Genomic DNA, 22,718 nt, shown 5'->3' with positions numbered 1-22,718 from the left:
TTTAAGACATTTTTAAGTGGCTCTATCATAATTAGTTTGATCAGAACTAATCACTAATCACGGCTGGCTAGGGGGTGGGAGGCTGCGGGCGGGCCTGTGGGCTTGCCGCCGATAACTCCCGGGACTTTGCCGGCTGCTGGTTGTGGCCCCCCAGGGCGATCTTCTGCGCCTCTCGAGGAGGGGCTGGGACTTTTCTGGTTACAGTGTCCCTGCGCTCTGGGGCAGGTCCTGGATCTCTGGGACTTGGAGCTCCCCCCGTCTCCTACACATCTTTGGGGGGCAGATCTGTGGTCCCTCACACTCACTATTGGACGCTCCTATAGAGAAACCTTACATATACAAGCACGTGTACACACACAGGTGCTCACATGGTGCTCTCATAAGTATGGACTTGGGCATTTTCAACACATGTCTTAAGGCTGTGGTTGACACTAAATGCACTGTGATTTACTATCGTTCAGCAAAACCATGTAGATTTTATATTTTCTCATTGATGCAGAGAAAGCTTGCTCTTGTTGTATTGTTGTGTGACCCCCTTTGTTTGGTTTATTTAGTTTTCTCTTTCTGCAGGTCTAGAAGCAGATCCTAGTTCATCATTGATTGTTTATTTTTGTGGAAACCCCCCACGGACACAGGAAGAAAAAAATAAAATAACTAATCACTGTTTCTAAAAACTGAGGTTGTTCAAAGGGCTATCTTTGACAGGTAAGATATTAACATTACAACCGTGCAACAAAACTCCCCTTCAAAAGGTCTGAACTCGCACTTCAGGTTCTGTTCCTCCACTGATTAAAGAAACTAGAGAAAAATGTGTCACATACGCTTTTAGTCTTTGTGTTTATCTGTAACTATCGATAGCAAAATAAAAAAAACACATGAATTGAACAGATCAAAGTTTATTTTAATGTAAACATGTTACAGAAAAAAAGGAAAATAAATCCAGCGAGTTGAAGTGTTTCACAAGTAAAGTTTATCTTTCTGCTAAAGCCCAACGCTATAAAACCAGGGTGAATTTTAAAAACACTTCAAACATTTTCTATTTTCAAATTAACAAATGCTATTTCAACTGTTATTGGCCTTTTTAAATGATGTTGTGGCTCAGGTAACAGCGGATACCCTGTACAGAAACAACTCTGTCTTTATAAACATACAACTCTAATTCATATAGAAATAATTCAAGCCTTGACACTAAACAAGATAGACAAAAATCAAATAACAAACTTTTTGATCAAAGTACCATTTGAATAAGAGCACGCTTGCTCTTTCTAGCCTTAAATAAGAGCACATATGTGTTTTTAGCTCAGTAAAAAAAATATTTTTTTACCGAATAACTCGTCTTTTTGACACCTTTTTAATATTTGCACCAATGTAGGACTGATTTTCATTTGTTTGTGGTACCTGACTTGAGGAGAATCTACAGTTGCTTGGCTGTGAATCATATCTTAGTGCCTGGCCTGTGGCCTTCTGGCTCCGGGTGGATGGTTCTGAAGGTTAAATTGATGCGTGGGCCTCTGTCATGGTACTCTTTTGCCACTTGATGCTGGTGAAGAAAAAGAAACTGATAAGTTTTCATTTGAGATAAAAATTTTGTTTCCACTTCAGAACTTTTCTTCTTGAGTCAGAGGAGGAGGTTAGGTTCACAATGACTGCAATAACTTTGAGAGGATTAAGGACCAGGTCTTTGTTGGGACACTCAGCGAGGTGTCATCATAAAACACCTGTGACCTTATCCTGTTTATATCGTCTGAAGTATAAATCTTTTCACTGACTCATGGTTTTTCAACTGCTGTGTTCCCCTGGCCTTCAATCTGTTTCTCTGCCGTTTCATTTACTTTTTATAGTTGAGCATGTTGGGTTTAAGGAGGCAGGAACATTCGGAACATCCTATACAAAATGTTCAAAGATTTTGTAAAAAGATAAACATGACTTTCATTTCCAAGTTTTGAATCCTCCAAAAATAGTTACTACATTTGTCAAATTTCACCAAACAACCAATCAATCAAACTTTATTCCAGACAAAATAATGTCCATACCATAAAATGCCAAAGATAAAATAAAAAATAGAAGTAAAATGTATAAAAACACTGAGGAAAAAGCATCAAATTAGTACAACAAATAAAACAAATAAAAGAACACTTTCCCATCACAGACCATATAGGCGATTGTTCTAAATGTTTATAAAGGTCGGAGGAATACCTCGAATCAAGGCTCCAACTACAATGTTTGAGGACCCATTCAAATGGCATGTGAATTTATACATGTAGTTCCTCAGTAGTGCGTGAAAGGTGGGTAAGTTAGTCGTGACAAACATTTGGCTTGCCGAAGTCCACCGCGGGAGCCTCAGGAGGATTCTAAATGAGTCCTGATAAGCCACTTGTAATATTTTCATAACTGCCTTACTATGAGTGCCTGAAAATGTTTGTGTTTTTGCTTTAAAGTCAGTTATACAGTAAGCATAAATGCCTAGGAAAATCCAAATTTTTTTACTTTTAAAAATAATTTCTATACTCATAAAAACCTGGTTACCGCCTCTGATTATGAGGCGAAGCTCTATTTCCTCCATCCTGTAAGCTTACTGATTGAGAGGAAACCACAAATGGCAAATTGAGAAATAATTATTACACTTGAGACAAAAAATTTATAACACATAATTGTTGTTCTTTGTTTCCAATTATGTCACTTAATAATAATAATAAGATAGAATAAGAATAAGATGCCCCCTCGACATCTTACCATCATCTTTGTTTAAAAGTGCTTTTCAGTCCATCGGTCCCAGTGTCCTCTCTATAATGAATTCTTCTCTGGTCTCTGGTCAGGTTCCTGCCAACGCTGTAATCCACCCGCTTATTAAAAAACTGAGTCTCGAACCCTCTCTCCATAGCAGCTTCAGACCCATTTCTAAACTTCTGTTCATCTCCAAGATCTTGGAAAAGGTTGTGGCTAAACAACTCACAGCTGCTCTTGATGAACATAACATCTATGATAGCTTCCAGTCAGGTTTTCGTAGAGCTCATTGTACTGAAACAGCTCTTCTTAGGGTCTCTAATGACCTTCTGACTCACAGTGATGCAGGGGACTGTTCTGTTCTGGTCCTGCTGGACCTGACTGCAGCCTTTGACACTGTTGACCATCACCTGCTACTGGAGAGGCTGAGCGACTGGGTAGGCCTATCAGGAACTACTCTGGAGTGGTTCTCCTCTTATTTTTCTGAGCGCTCCTTTTCTGTGGCCGTCTCCAAGTTTACCCTCACCCTCTCTTACCCATGGTGTCCCACAAGGTTCTGTGCTGGGGCCTCTGCTCTTCCTCCTCTATCTGCTTCCTCTTCAGCACATCCTGAGCTCCTTCAAAGGAATCTCCTACCATCTTTATGCAGATGACATCCAACTGTACATCTCCTTTAAGCCCCATGAGATGTCTAAGCTGCAGCTGTTACACTCCTGCTTAGACTCTATCAAAACCTGGATGGCTGGGAGCTTTCTGCAGCTGAATGAAGATAAGACTGAGATCCTCATCTGTGCCCCAGACAAGCTGGTTCTCAAAGTCAAAGACTCTCTTGGTCAGCTTGCTTCTCACACCAAACCTTCCGTCAGAAATCTTGGCGTGACCTTTGACCCAGCTCTCACCCTGGATTCTCATGTCAGTTCTCTTGTTCCCTCTTCCTTCTTCCATCTTGGGAACATTGCTAAGCTGAGTCCCATTCTGTCCTGCTCTGAACTTGAGACAGTTCTCCACACCTTCATCTCCTCACGCTTAGACTACTGTAACTCTCTTTTCACGTGTCTGAGCAGAACCTCTCTGAACCGTCTACAGGTGGTTCAGAATGCTTGCGCTCAGCTTCTGACCAAGTCCTCCAAACACACCCACATCACCCCGCTTCTCCTCCAGCTTCACTGGCTGCCAGTCAACTTCAGGGTTCATTTCAAGATCCTGGTTCTGGTCTTCAGGCCCTTACATGGACAAGCACCATCATACATTGGTGAGCTTCTTAGTCCCTACACCCCCAGTAGGTCCCTGAGGTCCAGTGGCCAAAGTCTACTAAATGTTCAGCGCACCAGGCTAAAGACCAAAGGTGACAGATCATTTGCTGCTGTGGCCCCCAGACTCTGGAACTCTCTCCCCCTGAGCCTGAGATCAGTGGACTCAGTGGTCTCCTTTAAAAAGCAGCTGAAAACTCACCTGTTCAGGCTGGCTTTGGAGTGATCTTCATCACCCTCTCCTTGTTCTGCTCTTCCTACCTATTCCACCATACTCAGGATCCACTGATTTCCCTCTTTCCTATTCACTCTCTCTTTCTTTACGTTTATTAATCACAATTGTCTATTTTGTGCTCATTTTAAATATATATATATATATATATATATATATATATATATAGTATTTTTTTTTTTTACATTTTTTGTTTTTGTGAAGCGCCTCGTGATTTTTATCTTGAGAGGCGCTATAGAAAAGAACTTTTCTTCTTCTTCCGCTTCTTCACTTAACCTGGTTAGATATCAAACACCTGTTTTAATTCTAACAAGGAGACAAGTCACCAATAAAGCTAATCTTGCTCTGCAGAGTCTTATATTATTATGCCCACGAGTACAGCATTGGTTTGGGGAAGTTTACCTGCCAGTCATCCTGTGTAGCTCCTTCCATCAACAGGAGAGTCCCGTGGCTTAAAGGAACCGAAATCCGCTCTACATACGTGTAGTCACCATTGTCCTCCTGGCAACAAAAACACCACAAAGCAGAATTCCTTCATGTAAAAAGGATGGGTTCAGAAGAAATCGCTCACCATCTCTAGCAGCGATGGAATTTATTGAAAATATTGCAACAACTGTGGATAAAAATCAGATTGGAATAGGTGTGTTCATTGATTTACGCTAAGCCTTCGATACGATACATCATTCTTTACTGTTACAGAAATGTGAAAGATTTGGTTTAAGAGGTGTTGTACAACTTTGGTTAAATAGTTACTTGGAAAGAAGGTTCCAATATGTGAGTATTAATAATATGAAATTTAAACTTAGAAAAGTAACTTGTGGAATTCCGCAAGGATCGGTGTTGGGACCTAAGCTATTTTACTTTATATAAATGATATTTGTACAGCTAGTGATATTTTAAAATATGTGACGTTTGCTGATGATACAAACTTATTTTGTTCTGGAGATAACATAAAGGAATTACTGAAAACAGTGAAAACAGAATTGATGAAGTTAAAAAGATGGTTTGTATTTAATAAACTATCACTGAATGAAAGTAAAACAAAATGTATGTTGTTTGGAGGTATTATGAGTAATATCGAAGTAAAATTGAATCTAAATAATGTTGAAATTGAAAGAGTAAATGAGACTAAATTTTTAGGAGTAATAATTGATGATAAACTTTGTTGGAAGTCTCACATAGATCACGTGAAACGGAAATTGTCTAAGTCTATTTCTATTCTTTATAAAACAAGAGATTTATTGCACAAGAGCTGCCTTTATTTACTGTACACTTCCCTTTCCTTGCCTTATATGAGTTATTGTGTGGAAATTTGGGGGAAAACATACAAAACCTATCTGGATTAAATTTTTAAATTGTAAAAACGACCTATTAGAATAATAAATAAAACTGGATATAGGGTGTCCACAAACCAATTTTTTGTAGGATCAGCTATGTTAAAATTTAAGGACATTATATATCTTAAAACTTTAGAAATGAGTGGTGAAAAAGAATGTTCCAATTTGTATTTTAAGTATGTTTAAATTAAGAGATGGAAAATATGATTTGAGGGGGTCTTATATGTTTGAAATACCTAAAGTGAGAACTAATGCTAAGTATAGATGTATGTCGGTTTTGGGAGTGAAGTTATGGAATGGACTTAATGATGAACTGAAGATGGGTTATTCGTTGTCATTTTTCAAGAAAATTTAAAAAATTTGTATCTTCCAAAGTTATAGAAACTTAGTTTGATGTCTAAGCTTGTGTTGATTTGATTTCTTGATTTATCATTGCTTTTTCTTTAAATGTTATGCATCTTATCTATCAGCCCTATTTTTTTTCTCTTAGTTATGGATTTGATTATCTCTGTGGGAGTTACGGATAGGCTAATTATAAGCCACTAGGCTTCAACCTATTCCTTTTTTCGGTTGCTTGATTACTTTTATGTAAAACTGATAAATTGTTGTTGTTGACCGAATAAAGATATCTATCAATCTGTCTGTCTGTCTATCTATCCATCAACAACCCTGCAGTAAGTAAAGCCAACTACAACTACAGACAGTTCGTCTGAACATGGTTTCGATGTTTCATGAGTAGAAGAAAGATTCTCTGTGAGTATTTAGCTGAACAAGGCCCATTCTGGTAACAATAAATGAGATTTGTTTTAGAATAGGAGCTGGAAACTGGAAGACTTTTAGGGCTTTGGCAATTTCACACAAAACAAAGCAGCCAACATTTCAGTTGCCTTCATAGCCTTCCAGTGTGAAGAACACAGTCAGGAATGAGAACAGATTTAATGGATCCTTGGTCAGTCAAAAGAAGCAAAGGAAGTAAATTAGACCATTTTTTAGTGATGTTTATCATTTCAAATATATGTTTTAGTAGTTCTGATTTTTGTTATCAGCAGTTAGTATCTTACCTGCAGTAAACGACAGTCAGAATAATCTCTTCTTTCGTGTTTTTAAACTAATATCTATTCAGACTGGGTCAGCATGATCCAAAGCAAAAATAATGTCATCCACAAACCAGCTTCATTGTTTTTGCTTCGGCCATTATGAACCTTTATATGGTTAGATTTGTTTTAAATAAAAAGCTCCAGTCTGACTAGCTGTTAGCTTGATTCCTAAATGGTAAATAGCCTGTATTTATAAATGTACGGTGCACGGCTGGGCAATTAAAAAAAAAATTGTCGTTATCGAAATTTCTGACTCCTATCGAGATAATTTTCCCATGACAATAAATTTGATAATAAAAAAATGAAAAAATGTGTGTAGCTTGGCAATGTTCATGTCCTTTTAAGAAGCTGTACCACCTTGAGTCACATAAAAATGTGACCCAACGTAATACATGTGACAGTCCCATCTAGTGGACAACTTTTGTTTGTGTGCATACCTGTAGTTATCGTACATTTATTGTTATCGAGGTGAAATCCTCAATATGTCGTGATATTGATTTTAGGCCATATCGCCCAGCCTTAGTATAGCATCACCTAGAGTCCTAGAATCACCCAAGGTGTTTTACAACACAACGGTCATACACACACATTTACACACTGGTGGTGATGAGCTGCATTGTAGCCACAGCTGCCCTGAGGTGCACTGACAAAGGCGGGGCTGCCGTACACACTAGGTACCACCAGAACTGGACCGGAGGAAACTGGAAAAACCTTTCCTGGTCTGATGAGTCTGGATTTCAGCTGCAACATTTAGATGGTCAGGTCAGAATTTTATGTCACCTTTATGAAAGCAACGATCCATCGTGCCTTGCATCAATGCTTCAGCATGGTGGTGGGGCTGCTATAATTACTAGGTAAAATATAATGGCTTGGTTTATAAATAAGTGGCAATAATGTTAGATTTCTTTTATAATCAACAGTGATTAATCTGTCAGCAGGTGCTCATATGTGAAAGGTGTTCTTTGTTCTCTACAGTGTATATATAGTATTTATACACATAATTTACATAGAGACACACTTTATTTGAAGCCAGGTGAAAAGGTCTCACCGGTGGAGGCTGCTTGCGGAGGCTGAACACTCTAGTGTCACCCAGACTCAGAGAAGCGATGGTGGGTTTAGGACCCAACGAGGCTTCATCATCACTGTGCCAGCCAATGCTGTCGCGTCCATTGCGATACAAGTTACACAACAAGGAGTTAAAGGTACAACTGCTCGATTGTTCCACGGCCTCACGAAGTGTCACCAGCAGTGGGTGCCACTGAAAAACAGAAATTAAAACAAGAAAATAAAGGATTGTTAGTTACCATGATGTGAAATTGAACAGCTCCAGAGGTAAGATTTAGTTTGAAGGTGCATGAAGTAAAAATGACATCTTGTGGTCAAATGTGGGTACTGCAGTCCATGTATCAAAACAAATGAGTTTGGTCTGAGCAACGGTTCCCAGTTATGGATTAGCATCAGAAGTTTCTAGATGACGAGTGAAGACGAGTCATACTCAGTAAGATGATAAGTAGATAAATGAATTTCACTGAAATCCACCCTCGTGAACATATTCTATAAGACAGACGTACGCTTGCATGCGCACACGTATGCATGTGTAAGTCTCTTTTCTCCCTACCTGTCCAACTCGGTGCATAAGCTAAAGCGGTCTAACATGACACAAACATAAAGGCTACTGCGCAACAGGAGGAATTTCCCGCATCCTTTTTGATGTAGAGTAAGACTGCTCTGGCGTGTAATCGCACCCAGATCAACCAATCTGTCTGCTTCAACTGCCAGGACAGGACAGGTAAAAAGAAAAAAAAAGTAGCTTGAGATATTTTTAGAACAAATGATTTTTTCTAATTCACTGTTAGTTAAACGTTACCTTTATTTACACATTATTAGAATAAAGCAAAAAGGATGCGATGCATAGGTATAAGAAATAACTTGTGGGTCGCTCCTTTTACTAACATTTTGTCCTCAGCACTGCTGCTTTTTGCCAGCCGGTATATAATTACAAACGTCCAATGCCCAATAATGTTGGACTTTATGTTGTTTAACCCTCCCACTGTCTTTATGGGTGACCCCGCGAGGAAAGTTGACCATTGAGCAGGAGTGATGGTTTATCCTTTGAGGACCATGTGGCAGGGGTGAGGTGGAGCTCACTGCTCACCCCTGCCACATGGACCCAAGGGATAAACCATCCATCCTGCTCAATGGTCAACTTTCCTCACGGGGTCACACCAAGCCCCCACAATGCGGGTGAAAAATTGAGGAAACCCATAAATGAAATAAATTGCAGTTCCACCCTCATCCGCTGGGGGCTGGTGTCAGAAGCGAGCAAATCCTCATTGACACCCATGTTAAAAATACCAATTTCACAGCAGAAATAAACATGTTTACAGCCTGGTACCAAAACATGTTTTTGGTTTAAATAATCTAGTTTACACTCATGACAACTCTGAGGGGGGTGAATTTTTTTCTCACTCTTCTAAGTGTATTAAAAGCCTAAAATTGACTCAGAAGCTCTGGTGTTGTGCACAGTTAACTCCGGTTGTAGCTAGGTTGCTACCTCCGTTAGCTTAGCGCCCACCTCCGCGTTAGCTTTGGGTTAGCTTGTAGCTAGTTCGACCGGGTGTCGTCAGTTGATCCCAGCCTTACAACCACACCCTCAGCTCCACCTCTCTTCCCTTTTGTGGAATTGTCTGGGCTTGACGGAACCTGTGACACGGTCAAAATGGCGGTGGTGGACACCTCCCATTTATTTTCAAAAATGTGTTATTGGAGTCTATGGAAACCCATTGTCCAATATTTATATGTCGATGGGTCACACCCATTAGGACAGTGGGAGGGTTGATGATTATTTTACTGTAAAATTCTTACTTAATGTACCTGTAATTGTGAAACAATAGAAGCGTAGAAGACTATATATTACATTAAATGAATGAAAAAGGAATAAGACACACCTTCTGTGTAGAATATAAACGTGGAAGCCCTGTTTGAGTCATGATGTAGTTACCTGATTGTTGGCTGGTATCGTAGAGTGAGCATAAGTATATGGCAGCTCTCCATACCAGCAGGTCAGCCTGGGCTCATCATATGCTTCACCTAAAGAAATAATAACTACATTATTAAAGCTGCAAGCAGCAACCATTGGCCCTCGCAGCTCAGCTACACTCTGGCCTAGTGTCACGACCACTGGCACATGTCCTGTAATCTTTGCAAATGTCACCACTAGATGGTACAGTCACCACTAGATGGTACAGCGATGAAGCCTATCTGTGTTAGTGGTGGTCAGAGGGGCCGACGGCGCCAAATGGCAGCCTCGCCTCTGTCAGACCTCCCCAGGGCGGCTGTGGCTACAAGTAGCTCACCATCACTAGCAGTGTGTGAATGTAAGAGTGTGTGGAAAGCGTCTTTGGGTGTCTAGAAAAGCGCTATATAAGTTCAATGCATTATTATTATTATTATTATTATAAAAGTCAATAATGCTCTGCTCAGCTCCCACTACATGTCATAAAAATTGTGTGAAAATCCAACCTTTTAAACAGACACTGCAGTTGCTTCCTGTTTTTGCTTTTTATTGGGGTGGGGGGTGGTTGAGCGATGATGTAAAGTTACTAAATCCACATGTTATTTGTGATCCACAAGAAAGCACACAAAACTTGGTAGGGCCTGATGTTGCGTCATGGAGATATCTTGTTGGAAAAAGTCTAGGGAGTGCCTTATCAAAATCGAAATAAATCCATTTTAGCTGTTTTTAGGTTACCAAAGATCATTTAAGTGCAGTTTGGTGTGAATCATATGTTATACAGAGCCAGAAAAATTTAAAGCAAGTTTGGTAGAGTTAGGACCACAGGGCGCTGTTTCTTAATCACTGAGCAGTTTTTAGGTTGACAGAGATCATTTATGTGTAGGCTGGTGAGAATCAGATCTTAAGTGTAATATTTTGAGGAAACAGTCTCTAAGGGGGTGGAGCTAAATTGATTTCTAAAAATGATGACATGAAAATGTTAGATGCTTTTATGTGATGACAAAGGAAGTTTGGTATGATTGTGAGCTTGTTTGTAGAAGTTAGTGTTAAATGTGCTGTATGTAGGGGGTGCTATGGTGAAATTAGACCTGGTTCACCAGCTATTTGTGTGCATTTCTTTGAGGAGCTGCATTAATATCCAATTAGTTCAATTTGGTACAGATCAGATGATGTTTGTCAAAATCACAGCCACACGTAAGCCCATGGTGTCATGCCAGAATTTGCCATTCCATTAATGCCTCTCTCTTTCTCAAAAGATCTCAGTACTAGAGCTCTCATTACACCAACATGTCTTCTGTATTTGGGAATAGTCTCATGTTGATTAGATGAATGGGGTCAAATACGGGCATGTCAATGTAAAAACAATGACTCCCTGTTTTCAGGGGGTGGGGCTAAGGTGATGTCAGCAAATGACACATTCATTGTCATGAGATTTGGTTTTTGATAACACATACAAAGTTTGGTATAGCGCTAATCATGAGTATGGAAGTTAATAAATGAAGGAGTTTTAAAGGCTTTGCCACGCCCACACCAATCGCACACGATAAAACATTTTGATAACTTTTCAAACCTAATACCTTAAGAGTCTAACGAAATATTTTGAAGTCCGTAGGTCAAAAATCATAGGACAGCTTTGTTCAAATACGTGTGTAAAAAAGACATAATGGCGTCAGAAAAATTAACCAACAGAATCAGAAAATTATTAGTTCATCATATAATTATTAGGAATTATTATGAAACAACCTAAACATCTAACATATTTTGGAAAATATTGTAATGATCCATATGGGGCAATTGTAAATGCTGTTGTAGCCTAATGTGGAGATAAGATAACACTTTATTTGTCGCACAAGTATATGTTGGAGATGTGGGTCTCTGCTGTTTGACTTATCTGAAAAACCATGATTAAGGACAGAATGGCATTAAGTCTGCTCTGCTTTGGTTCTGCAAAATGCTGCAATGATAAGAAATTATTTTAAATGACCTAGCTTAAAGCTTCCAGCAAATCAATTTAAATTCTCGGAAAAATACAAGAATGCATCTGCAGAGACCAGAGACCATGTCATGGACTCCATGTGTGCAAATTCTCAACAATCTGCAGCTTGTGGTTTTCATGAAGTTTGTTTTATTTTGACAAGTTAAGAGAGGAAGCACTTTGGGGACAGCAGTAGCTCAGGAGGTAGAGCGGGTTGGTGGTCACAGGGACTGGTAGCGCCAGTATTAGGCAGTCCTATTCTCTGTCAGTGGAAATTGTGAAAATTACATGAAGAACACCCACAGCAACTTTCATGATTTCATGACTTTTGATGATGAAATTTTGGCCTTTTACATTATTTTGGCAAGCAGTCACAGTTTGAGGCCTTTCATCCACTTCTGACATGTGTACAAAATCTGGTGAGTCTTTGAATGTGTTAAGGCCTCTAAAAAGCATGTTTATTTGTCTAAAGAATAATAATAAGAATCATTTGAAAAACAAAAGGCCTTTGCAGCGCTTTCGCCGCTCGAGCCTAATAAATCAGATGGAAACAACTACATCTAACTCCAGTGTTCCTCCGGTGGTTTAGGTGTATTTTGGCTGGAACCGTGGTACAGGAAATCAAAACAAACTTGACCAGACATCACCTTTAAAGGAAGACTGAATTATTCTAGGTCCATGGAGCAAGTATTTATAAGCATGAGCATCCACTTACGAACTCCCAAAAGCTTTGCTGCTTCCATAAAAATGTTGAGTTCCAGAACCGTACACGGCTGAACTCATGAGGGAAATGATAAGTGAAACTAAACCACAAGGCTACTTTAAAGCACAGCAAGGCAAAATGAACACAAGTTAAAGATTCCCCACTTCCTCTTCCAGGACACGTTCTACCAAATGTCACACGACTTTGTTGGAAAACTCCCAGGAAGAAAAGAAGATTGTACAGCCTCTCTTCTTGAGCTGAAGTTTCAAACTGACATTGAGCAATTGCAGATGAGCAAACTAGATGGACAGGGGCCAGCTGTGAGAAAAGACTGATTCTGGGACAAAGTGTGACTTCACCTCAACATGCTAGGAACCAAATACGAGCTTTCTCTCCTTGAACTAATAATATCAACTGTTCTAATAAATAAAGCCTACATACAGCTTATCACAAAACAGTCGGGTAGATTTTATATACATCTTGCACAAAAACACCCACCTTATATTTGACAATTAAGAGGGCTAGAGAGAAAGACCAATAAATTAATCTGCTCTACACTCAGTGCTCTGGTACTGACCCTGTCTGTAGTTAGTCTTCTTGGACCAGGGCAGCTCCTCCAGCAGCTTACTGAACATCCAATCAGCCTCTTCTGTGGTGATAAACCCAGGCCACAGGCGTAGGCTGCATGGGTTGAAAAGCCAAAAACACACCAAAAGGATTATCTGTACCAAGCAAGGCAACTAAATAAAGAGTCGGAGGGTGTTGGTCATAGTCATTTAAAGGTGTGGTTTACTCGTTTATTCAATACATTTGCAGTGTTCTCTAGTGTAAATCAATGCCTTATGAGTAATATTAAAAAATAAAAATAAAAAATAATAAAAAGCTATGATGCTCCTGTTTTGAGATGCAGAAATTTGCTGGTGCAGAGATGTGCTGAAAACAGAAGGATAGCTCAATACTGTTAATGAAATATGCACTAGGGATGTCCCGTTCCATTATCGATATCGGAAGTAATTTGATATCGGCCTAAAAACACTATGGGATTATATCGAATGGCATCAAAAATCTCTGATATGAGCAGTCCGGTAAGGTTCACATTTTTGCAACCAATGGTTAAGAAAAAATTGTCATTTTTTTCATCTTACTGTTAATTGGATCTTGTTCTCTAATTGAGTGATATCACTTCATCAAGCCTTTCATATATTCAACACTACAAAATAGGTAAGAGTATGTATGATTTGTGCTGATATCGTATCAGATTGATATTGGTATCTGTCAATACTGAAGGCTGCAGTATCGGCATCGTATCAGAACTGAAAAGTTGTATCGGGACATCCCCAATATGCACACACCTCATTTCTGATTGGCTAATAGAACACGTTCAGCTATGTTGCAAAGTCAACATCACTGACACTCTCCACTCTCTCACATTGCTGCAATTATTCTTTAAAAAGCCATCCTGTGGGTGGGCGTGAGCAAAGATGGACAAGGCCATGAATGCAAATTCACAGTGTGACATCACAGTGTGAAGATTTTCACATCCTAGCAATCTATTTTCCATCAGAAGATAATGCAGGAGATAGATGTAGGAGACTGTTTTCCTGTTTAGTTGACACGAAAAACTCAGAGTGGCTGATTATAATCAGAAATAATCATTAAAAATTTATTTTCAGTGAACCATAACTAAGTCCACTCTAAGAGGTTATTTATGGCAACTGGACTAATTTTCTAGTTTTTTTGAAAATGTGTGTCAGTTGGCATGGAACCAACAACATACACTCAACAAAAATATAAACGCAACACCTTTGTTTCTGCTCCGATTTTTCATGAGATGGACTTAAAGATCTAAAATTCATTCCAGATACACAATATTACCATTTCTCTCAAACATTGTTCACAAATCAGTCTAAATGTGTGATAGTGAGCACTTCTGCTTTGCTGAGATAATCCATCCCACTTCACAGGTGTGCCACATCAAGATGCTGATCTGACATCTTGAGTAGTGCACAGGTGTACCTTATACTGCCCACAATAAAAGGCCACCCTGGAATGTGCAGTTTTGTCTAACAGCAAAAAGCCACAGATGCCACAAGCATTGAGGGAGCGTGCAATTGGCATGCTGACAGCAGGAATGTCAACCAGATCTGTTGCTTGTGCATTGAATGTTCATTTCTCCACCATAAGCCATCTCCAAAGGTGTTTCAGAGAATATGACAGTACATCCAACCGGCCTCACAACCGCAGACGACGTGTAATCACACCAGCCCAGGACCTCCACATTCAGCAGGTTCACCTCCAAGTTCGTCTGAGACCAGCCACTCAGACAGCTGCTGAAACAATTGGTTTGCATAAACAAACAATTTCTGCACAAACTGTCAGAAACTGTCTCAGGAAAGCTCAACTGCATGCTCGTCATCCTCATCGGGGTCTTGACCTGACTCCAGCTCGTCGCCGTAACAGACTTGAGTGAGCAAATGCTCACATTCTATGGCGTCTGGCACATTGGAGAGGTGTTCTCTTCACGGATGAATCTCGGTTTACATTGTTCAGGGCAGATGGCAGACAGTGTGTGTGGCGTCATGTGGGTGAGCGCTTTGCTGATGTCAATGTTGTGGATCGAGTGGCCCATGGTGGTGGTGGGGTTATGGAATGGGCAGGCATCTGTTATAGACGAAGAAACAAAGAACACAGGTGCATTTTATTGATGGCATTTTGAATGCACAGAGATACCGTGATGAGATCCTGAGGCCCATTGTTGTGCCGTACATCCATGAACATCACCTCATGTTTCAGCAAGATAATGCACGGCCCCATGTTGCAAGGATCTGTACACAATTCTTGGAAGCTGAAAATGTCCCAATTCTTGCATGGCCAGCATACTCACCGGACAAGTCACCCATTGAGCATGTTTGGGATGTGCTTGACCGGCGTATACGACAGCGTATACCAGTTCCCACTAATATCCAACAACTTCGCACAGCCATTGAAGAGGAGTGGACCAACATTCCACAGGCCAAAACTGACAATCTGATAAACTCTATGCGAAGAAGACGTGTTGCACTGCATGAGGCAAATGGTGGTCACACCAGATACTGACCGGTTCTGAGTCCCCAGACCCCCAATAAAGCAAAAAACTGCACATTCCAGGGTGGCCTTTTATTGTGGGCAGTATAAGGTACACCTGTGCACTACTCATGATGTCAGATTAGCATCTTGATGTGGTACACCTGTGAGGTGGGATGGATTATCTCAGCAAAGCACAGGTGCTCACTATCACACATTTAGACTGATTTGTGAACAATGTTTGAGAGAAATGGTAATATTGTGTATCTGGAATGAATTTTAGATTTTAAGTCCATCTCATGAAAAATTGGAGCAGAAACAAAGGTGTTGTGTTTATATTTTTGTTGAGTGTAGAAGTTAATTATTACCAAAAATATTGGGTTTTACTTTCTCGTTATAACTGGTTTGCATTTTTAATACACAATAATCCAATAATGATCACAATTCTAATATTAAAGAGCAAGTCACCCCCTACACCAAACTTACTTCACTCCCACTTCATGTTTGAAAAATGCAACAAATGCGGTTGCCTGGCAGACCGAGAGGGTGGAGCCGCTAACAAATACACACACACAGGCTCCCAAAAACATTGTGACATCATAATGTACCAGTTAACATTATAGCATACCTCTTAGCCAAGAGCGGTGGCATATTTAAATTCAAATACAGTGCAGTTTTTACCCGACGACGGCGCAACACTGACGATTTTAGGCAGAATATTTCAATTTTAACTACGATGCACTGAAGTGCAAAATTATTAACTACACGTGTCTACAGCACAATTAGACACTCGTTTATGTAGTTTATCAGCAAAAATAAGTTGATTTGGGGGTGACTTGCTATATTTTAGAGTTGAGTCTAAATCAGAAAGTGAAAATGTAAATGAAACAAAAAAAAATTGCTTTGATTAGTTTTTTACTTTGACTTATGAGTACCAGAAGGTCAAAAGGTTCCTGAAATGACTGAAGGCAGATTGACTTAGACAGAGAATATTTAGAGGGACAAAAGTATTCAGGCAGCAGTTTGTGGCTTTATGTGAAATTGCTCCCATTGGCTGAACTACAATTAAAGGAATGAGTCTAAACTGAGTTATGGATGTAAAGCAAGTAAAAATAGAATTTCATGATGATTTCCATTTTTTGTCAATACCATTTTCCTCCACAGCTTGCCTACCAGCAGGGCATTGAAGTGGAGGATGCCATCATTCTCATCCTACATCGTTCCATCCCTCACCTGGAGACTGCAGGGAGCACTTTGAGAATCATGCTCTTTGATTTCTCCAGTGCCTTCAACACCATCTAACCCACAATCCTGAGGGACAAGCTGGTGTACACAGCAGTGGACCATCACCTCATCACATAGATCCTGGACTACCTCATTAACTGACCACAGTATGTGAGAACCCAAGGCTGTGTGTCAAACAGGGTTGTGTGCAGCATGGGGCTCCACAGAGAACAGTTCTGGCACTATACCTCTTCAGCATCTACACTGCAGCCTTCTCCTACAACTCCACCAAATGCTTCCTGCAGAAGTTCTCTGATGACTCTGCAATAGTTGACATCATCACTGATGGGGACGACAAGGAGAACCGAGTACTGACCCGGAACTTCGTGGACTGGTGCCGGCAGAACCACCTCCAGATCAGACATGAAGATGGCGCGCGTCATCCGTAGGAGGGGGTGGGTGGGTGTGTGTGTGTGTGTGTGAGGGGGGGGGGGTCGTTAGCCTGGTGGGGCCTGCCATGCATATTAAACACTGGGAGAAATCCTATAGTGTGACACAGACCTGTCAGACTTCCTAGAGTTTTGCTGTCTATGTTCTATCAGAAGCTAATGCAGGAGATAGGTGTAGGAGACTATTTTCATGATCAGTTTGCATGTTAACTCATTCGCTGCCAGCCGTTTCCTGATTGGTAAAGCCCTTCGCTGCCGGCGTTTCTCACCATTTTTACTGGTTTTTTTAAGAGTCACAGAATGTTGCGCGCTAGGATGATGTCGACGCCAAAACAACCAAAACAAAGCGGAGGCTCACCTCTTACATCAGGAAGAATCTGCGCGTTTCGAGCTTTATCCGTTCTTTCATAATCCGTTGTTGAATTGTGATCGGCAGAAGCCTTTTCGGTTCGTGCCTCACTTTTTTTTACAGCAGTGGCCCAAAACGATCACATGGATTTTCTGCTTCCTGATCACATGACGTGTGACGTATGTGGATGAAGATCGACTTTAGAGCTGTTTGTTCTCATGGTGTGGGGGCTCGTCCGACGCCCACAAAGTAAAAAAATAAAAATGACGAATTTAGTCGTCAGTGACAGTGAATGAGTAAAACTCAGACTGACAGATTATAATGAAAAATAATCATTAAAAAATGTTGTTTTCAGTGAACCACACTTCTAAGGATTAACATCACGAAGGTACAAGTTAGATGACACGAGAAAAGAAAATTGCAATGATTTGTGTTTCAGTTTGTATTGATTTAGGATTTGTTCGTGATATTAGAAAAATATGTATTTGCAAAATAAATGGAAGAATGCAAAATGTATATGTCCAGTAAAAATCATATTGATAAACACACACATTGTGCAAATGTGGCTAATATTAAAATCACCATTGTCTATTTGAACCCTGAAGAGAGTAGAAGCCGTGTAAATATTATCTGTATGATCGCTGCCATCAAGTGGATTCAGAGGTTAACTACAGTATAAACATGGTTTGATTCTAAACTGCTTCAGTTGTTTACATTATCACTGTAAATTTCACTCTTTGGTAAATGGTAAATGGCCTGTATTTGATATAGCGCCTTCTAGAGTCCTGGAACCCCTCAAGACGCTTCACAACACAACCAGTCATTCACCCATTCACACACTGATGGTGATGAGCTACGATGTAGCCACAGCTGCCCTGGGGCACACTGACAGAGGCGAGGCTGCCGAGCACTGGCGCCACCGGTCCCTCCGACCACCACCAGCAGGCAATGTGGGTTAAGTGTCTTGCCCAAGGACACAATGACAGCGACAGACTGAGCGGAGCTCGAACCTGCAACCTTCCGATTACGGGGCGAGCACTTAGCTCCTGTGCCACCGTCACCCGTCGCTCTTTGATGCATCACTAATCAATAGACATGAATCACAAATTAACAGGACTCACCGAGAAACTCCAGACGGCCCGTGGCTTATCTCATAAACACCTGCCTGCCTGTAGAGAGTAAAATGATGGATTTTTGTTATTTTTGTGTTGCAATATGAAATAGGTCATATAGTAAAACACAGAAACAAACTATTTTATTTATTTCCTGTCATGTTATCACCGTATAACTTACTCTATGACCTTTTCTTTTGGAACATCTCTAACTGGCTGCAATAAAAGAAAACACAAGAAACAAACTTACTGGAATTTTTAACATTTATTAGGTCATTTTTGTAAAATGCACAATATATGTCAGTTAATATGTTGAGTTTACCTTTGTAGGTTGGTGAAACTTAAAAGCTTCAGATGCTTTTTGGTTGCCAAACCCCCAAGACCCTGAGGCTGTGTTGGACCTACTGGCTGCATTGCTTGGGACAAATCCTGTTAAAAATAAAAAATCAAATTATATCTGTCCATAAAAGATATAGCAGCCATGTTTTTAAGATTCAATCAAATTAGCTTTTTGAGTTTTTATCCACTTATTGATTTGCCATTTTACCAGCAATTCAAATCAGTGAGGATCTTCCATCTGGTCTGAGTTTATAAGCTAATTAATATTCAAACACAGACAAGGTCCTAATGAGATACTAGAAAATAATATTTGCAAAGTGCATTATTAAAGATTTATGGTGCTCAGTGATGTAATGCACCATTTTATTTATTTTGTAATTATTATTTGCGCTGAAACAAATAGAAAAACATCAAGCATAAATAAGGAAGTAACACCAGAGAAAGAAGAAGCTTAATTGTTTTTATGAAAGAGAGTTAGGATAAAATAAATGCATGCTTCTTCCCAAAATTAGCTTTTATGTTGGCTTTCTAAAAATCAGCATCTGCCACTGATACAGTTAACAAGTGCCCATAATAATAATTACATGTCACCATATCAATTATGTTAAATTACCCATTGGACCACTTTGCCCTTTAGCTGGTGGTTTGGCCCAGGAGCCCTGCACTCTTGCCCGCTGACGCTTGTCTGACATCAGATCAGATCTGAGGCAGAAAGATGATCAGGGGTTTGATCACAACAGAAAGGACATTTGTTACGGGCAACAAGCCTTCGTCTTCGTCTTCCTCCGCTTATCCGGGTCGCGGGGGCAGCATCCCAACTAGGGAGCTCCAGGCCGTCCTCTCCCCGGCCTTGTCCACCAGCTCCTCCGGCAGGACCCCAAGGCGTTCCCGGACCAGATTGGAGATGTAACCTCTCCAACGTGTCCTGGGTCGACCCGGGGGCCTTCTGCCGGCAGGACATGCCCGAAACACCTCCCCGGGGAGGCGTCCAGGAGGCATCCTGACCAGATGCCCAAACCACCTCAACTGGCTCCTTTCGATCCGGAGGAGCAGCGGTTCTACTCCGAGTCCCTCCCGAATGTCCGAGCTCCTCACCCTATCTCTAAGGCTGAGCCCGGCCACCCTACGGAGGAAACTCATTTCGGCCGCTTGTATCCGCGATCTCATTCTTTCGGTCATTACCCAAAGCTCATGACCATAGGTGAGGATTGGGACGTAGATCGACCGGTAAATCAAGAGCCTGGCTTTCTGGCTCAGCTCCCTCTTCCCCACGACAGATCGGCTCAGCGTCCGCATCACTGCAGACGCCGAACCAATCCGCCTGTCGATCTCCCGATCCCTCCTACCCTCACTCGTGAACAAGACCCCGAGATACTTAAACTCCTCCACTTGAGGTAGGACCTCTCCCCCGACCCGGAGGTGGCAAGCCACCCTTTTCCGGTCGAGAACCATGGTCTCAGATTTGGAGGTGCTGATCCTCATCCCAGCCGCTTCACATTCGGCCGCGAACCTACCCAGCAAGAGCTGAAGGTCAGAGCTGGATGAAGCTAGGAGGACCACATCATCCGCAAAAAGCAGAGACGAGATTCTCCTGCCACCAAACTCGACACACTCCACACCACGGCTGCATCTAGAAATTCTGTCCATAAAAGTGATGAACAGAACCGGTGACAAAGGGCAGCCCTGGCGGAGTCCAACCCTCACTGGGAACAGGTCCGACTTACTACCGGCTATGCAGACCAAACTCACGCTCCTCTGGTAAAGGGACTGAATGGCCCTTAACAGAAAGCCACCCACCCCATACTCCTGGAGCGTCCCCCACAGGGTGCCTCTGGGGACACGGTCATAAGCCTTCTCCAAATCCACAAAACACATGTGGATTGGTTGGGCAAACTCCCATGCCCCCTCCATCACCCTTGCAAGGGTATAGAGCTGGTCCACAGTTCCACGGCCAGGACAACAAGCCATCACTGTAAACAACAAGACACAAAATGGTCTTACCGTAAAAACCAAATGAATGAGACTTCTTGTCAAACCATAATTGTCACAAAATTATCATTCAAATAATCTCACTTTTAACAACGGGCAGACTAGTTATTGCTGTAAGACCGCTAACTACTTACTACTACTCCACGGGTCAGTTATCGTTCGTTTAAAAGCTCAAACGAAGCTGGCTAATTTCAGAAGGAAAATGTTTCTGTGAAGCAGAGCTAAAACATTTAAAAGATAAATCATGATCAAAATATTTTAAACGTCAACATTTTTATTAGAAAATACTAGAATAACGAAAATTAACCAATAACCAACCAATTCTTACCGAGTTGTTTCAACCAGACATGATTCGACAGCCCACTGTGTTGTGTTGCATGGAGAAACGCCCTACCGAAACATAGACGTCCAATAAAGGTTCCGACAACTATTTTGCTGGACTAAACTTTACTAAATGATTAATTTATCGGATTCGATTAGTCAGATTCATGTGTATGTGATGGGATGTAATGAAGTCCAAGAACTACATTAATGTGTATCACTTTACTTAAGTTATTTTCTTGAGGCCTATTTTTACTTTTACTCTTCTACAGTTTCAAAGCAATTGTCTGTGACTTCTACTCAACTATATTTTCTAAAAGTTTTCTAAAGTAAAGGTACTTTAGTTTGCGTTATGCCCACTCCCCCGGTCCAAAGCACACTTCTATACACAAAGTTAATATAATACTTTTCCTTTTAACCTTTAAAAAAGTTTGATTATGCATATTTTAATACTTTTACTTAAGTAAAAAATAAATCAAATGTGTCTTCCACCACTGAAATTGCTGTTATTAAATAAAAATTGTTAATGCAACTTAGTATGTTTTATAATCTCAAACAATTAGAATATTGGGAACTGGTTCAACATTCTAGCTAATGAATCCAAAACACCTGCACAGGGATCCTTTAGATGGTCCATCAGTCAGCGATGAATTACTGACAAAAACGTACTTTGCACCATATTCTAATTTTACCAGTTTCATCTTTTGTTGTGCCTCATCTCTTGTGGTTAGTGTTTTAAATCCAGTTTAATTTCACTTCAACAAGCAGGTAAAGGCATGTAAAAAGGTGACAAGGTTCTTCATTACATAACAGCAATGGTCTGAGTTTTAGGCTTCTGCTTTCGAGAGTTAACAGCTATAAGTAAAAAAAATGCTTGAGAAGTTTTAATTAGATTAAAATAATGAGCTTTGTTTATATTTTAAGTTTTAAATCTTAATATACTACCTCTGTGACTTGGGTGTTGAAGCAGATCAACACTTAGTTTAATCACAGAATGGGCAAAAACTTCTGTTGTTTTGATGAGTCATCAAGCACCTCCACCTGTCCCAACAGTAGCGGCATTATGGTCATTCATCCCCCCACCACCAATATGAACTTCAAGGCCCTGGCCCACACAACATGTCTCCTGCCACTCATAAGCCCTGTGCAGATGAGCTGGCCCTAGCTAATTTTCAACACCTCACTGGAGACATCTCATGTGCCTGCCTGCTTCAAGATCACCCCCAGTGAACCCACCTCCAGGGAACATCCGGATACTCCAAACTCAGACCCCCACCCCCTCACCCACATCATCCCACAGGACAATTTCAATGGTCCCCCATCATCGCTATGTGATGGAACCGATCAAAGGAGCCCAGAGAGACTGATTTGAAGTGGAAGCAGAGGCTATATCAAGTGTAATATGATCTAACAAAAGATTTCTATACTGGTTAATGCAGAGAGTTTCTCTATTTTTCCAATTCATGAGGATAGTTTTCTTAGCGATGCATATGGCAGTCAGAACCAGGTGAACCAAAGATGTTTCAATCGGGACATCA

The 22,718-nt window shown here is 40.7% G+C and overlaps 1 protein-coding gene across 1 annotated transcript; it reads right to left on the bottom strand.

Annotated features, from left to right (window-relative positions):
* Positions 1–880: 880 nt before the first annotated feature.
* On the bottom strand, positions 881–21,261 carry alkbh3 (alkB homolog 3, alpha-ketoglutarate dependent dioxygenase). Its single transcript, XM_015942640.3, has 10 exons — positions 21,188–21,261; positions 19,484–19,572; positions 18,854–18,960; positions 18,713–18,747; positions 18,541–18,588; positions 12,912–13,015; positions 9,642–9,730; positions 7,689–7,898; positions 4,609–4,707; positions 881–1,540 (listed from the first exon to the last, which is right to left on the bottom strand). The coding sequence occupies exons 2-10, from the start codon at positions 19,560–19,562 to the stop codon at positions 1,436–1,438; spliced, it is 876 nt and encodes a 291-aa protein (XP_015798126.1). The 5' UTR covers positions 19,563–19,572; positions 21,188–21,261; the 3' UTR covers positions 881–1,435.
* Between the last annotated feature and the right edge of the window lie 1,457 nt (positions 21,262–22,718).

Source organism: Nothobranchius furzeri, chromosome 4 (genome assembly GCF_043380555.1).
Source record: "Nothobranchius furzeri strain GRZ-AD chromosome 4, NfurGRZ-RIMD1, whole genome shotgun sequence".
NCBI classification, from domain to species: domain Eukaryota; kingdom Metazoa; phylum Chordata; class Actinopteri; order Cyprinodontiformes; family Nothobranchiidae; genus Nothobranchius; species Nothobranchius furzeri.
Note: the sequence above shows the minus strand (reverse complement) of the source record. Positions and strands in the feature narration are given on the sequence as shown.

Excerpts from the sequence above, each read along its gene's own strand:
- alkbh3 (XM_015942640.3), bottom strand. The coding sequence starts at position 19,562 with ATGTCAGACAAGCGTCAGCGGGCAAGAGTGCAGGGCTCCTGGGCCAAA. Across the intron at positions 18,748-18,853 it reads AGTTTCACCAACCTACAAAG|CCAGTTAGAGATGTTCCAAA; the intron begins GTAAACTCAACA and ends CTTTTATTGCAG. Across the intron at positions 13,016-18,540 it reads GGGCCGTCTGGAGTTTCTCG|CCTACGCCTGTGGCCTGGGT; the intron begins GTGAGTCCTGTT and ends CAACCCATGCAG.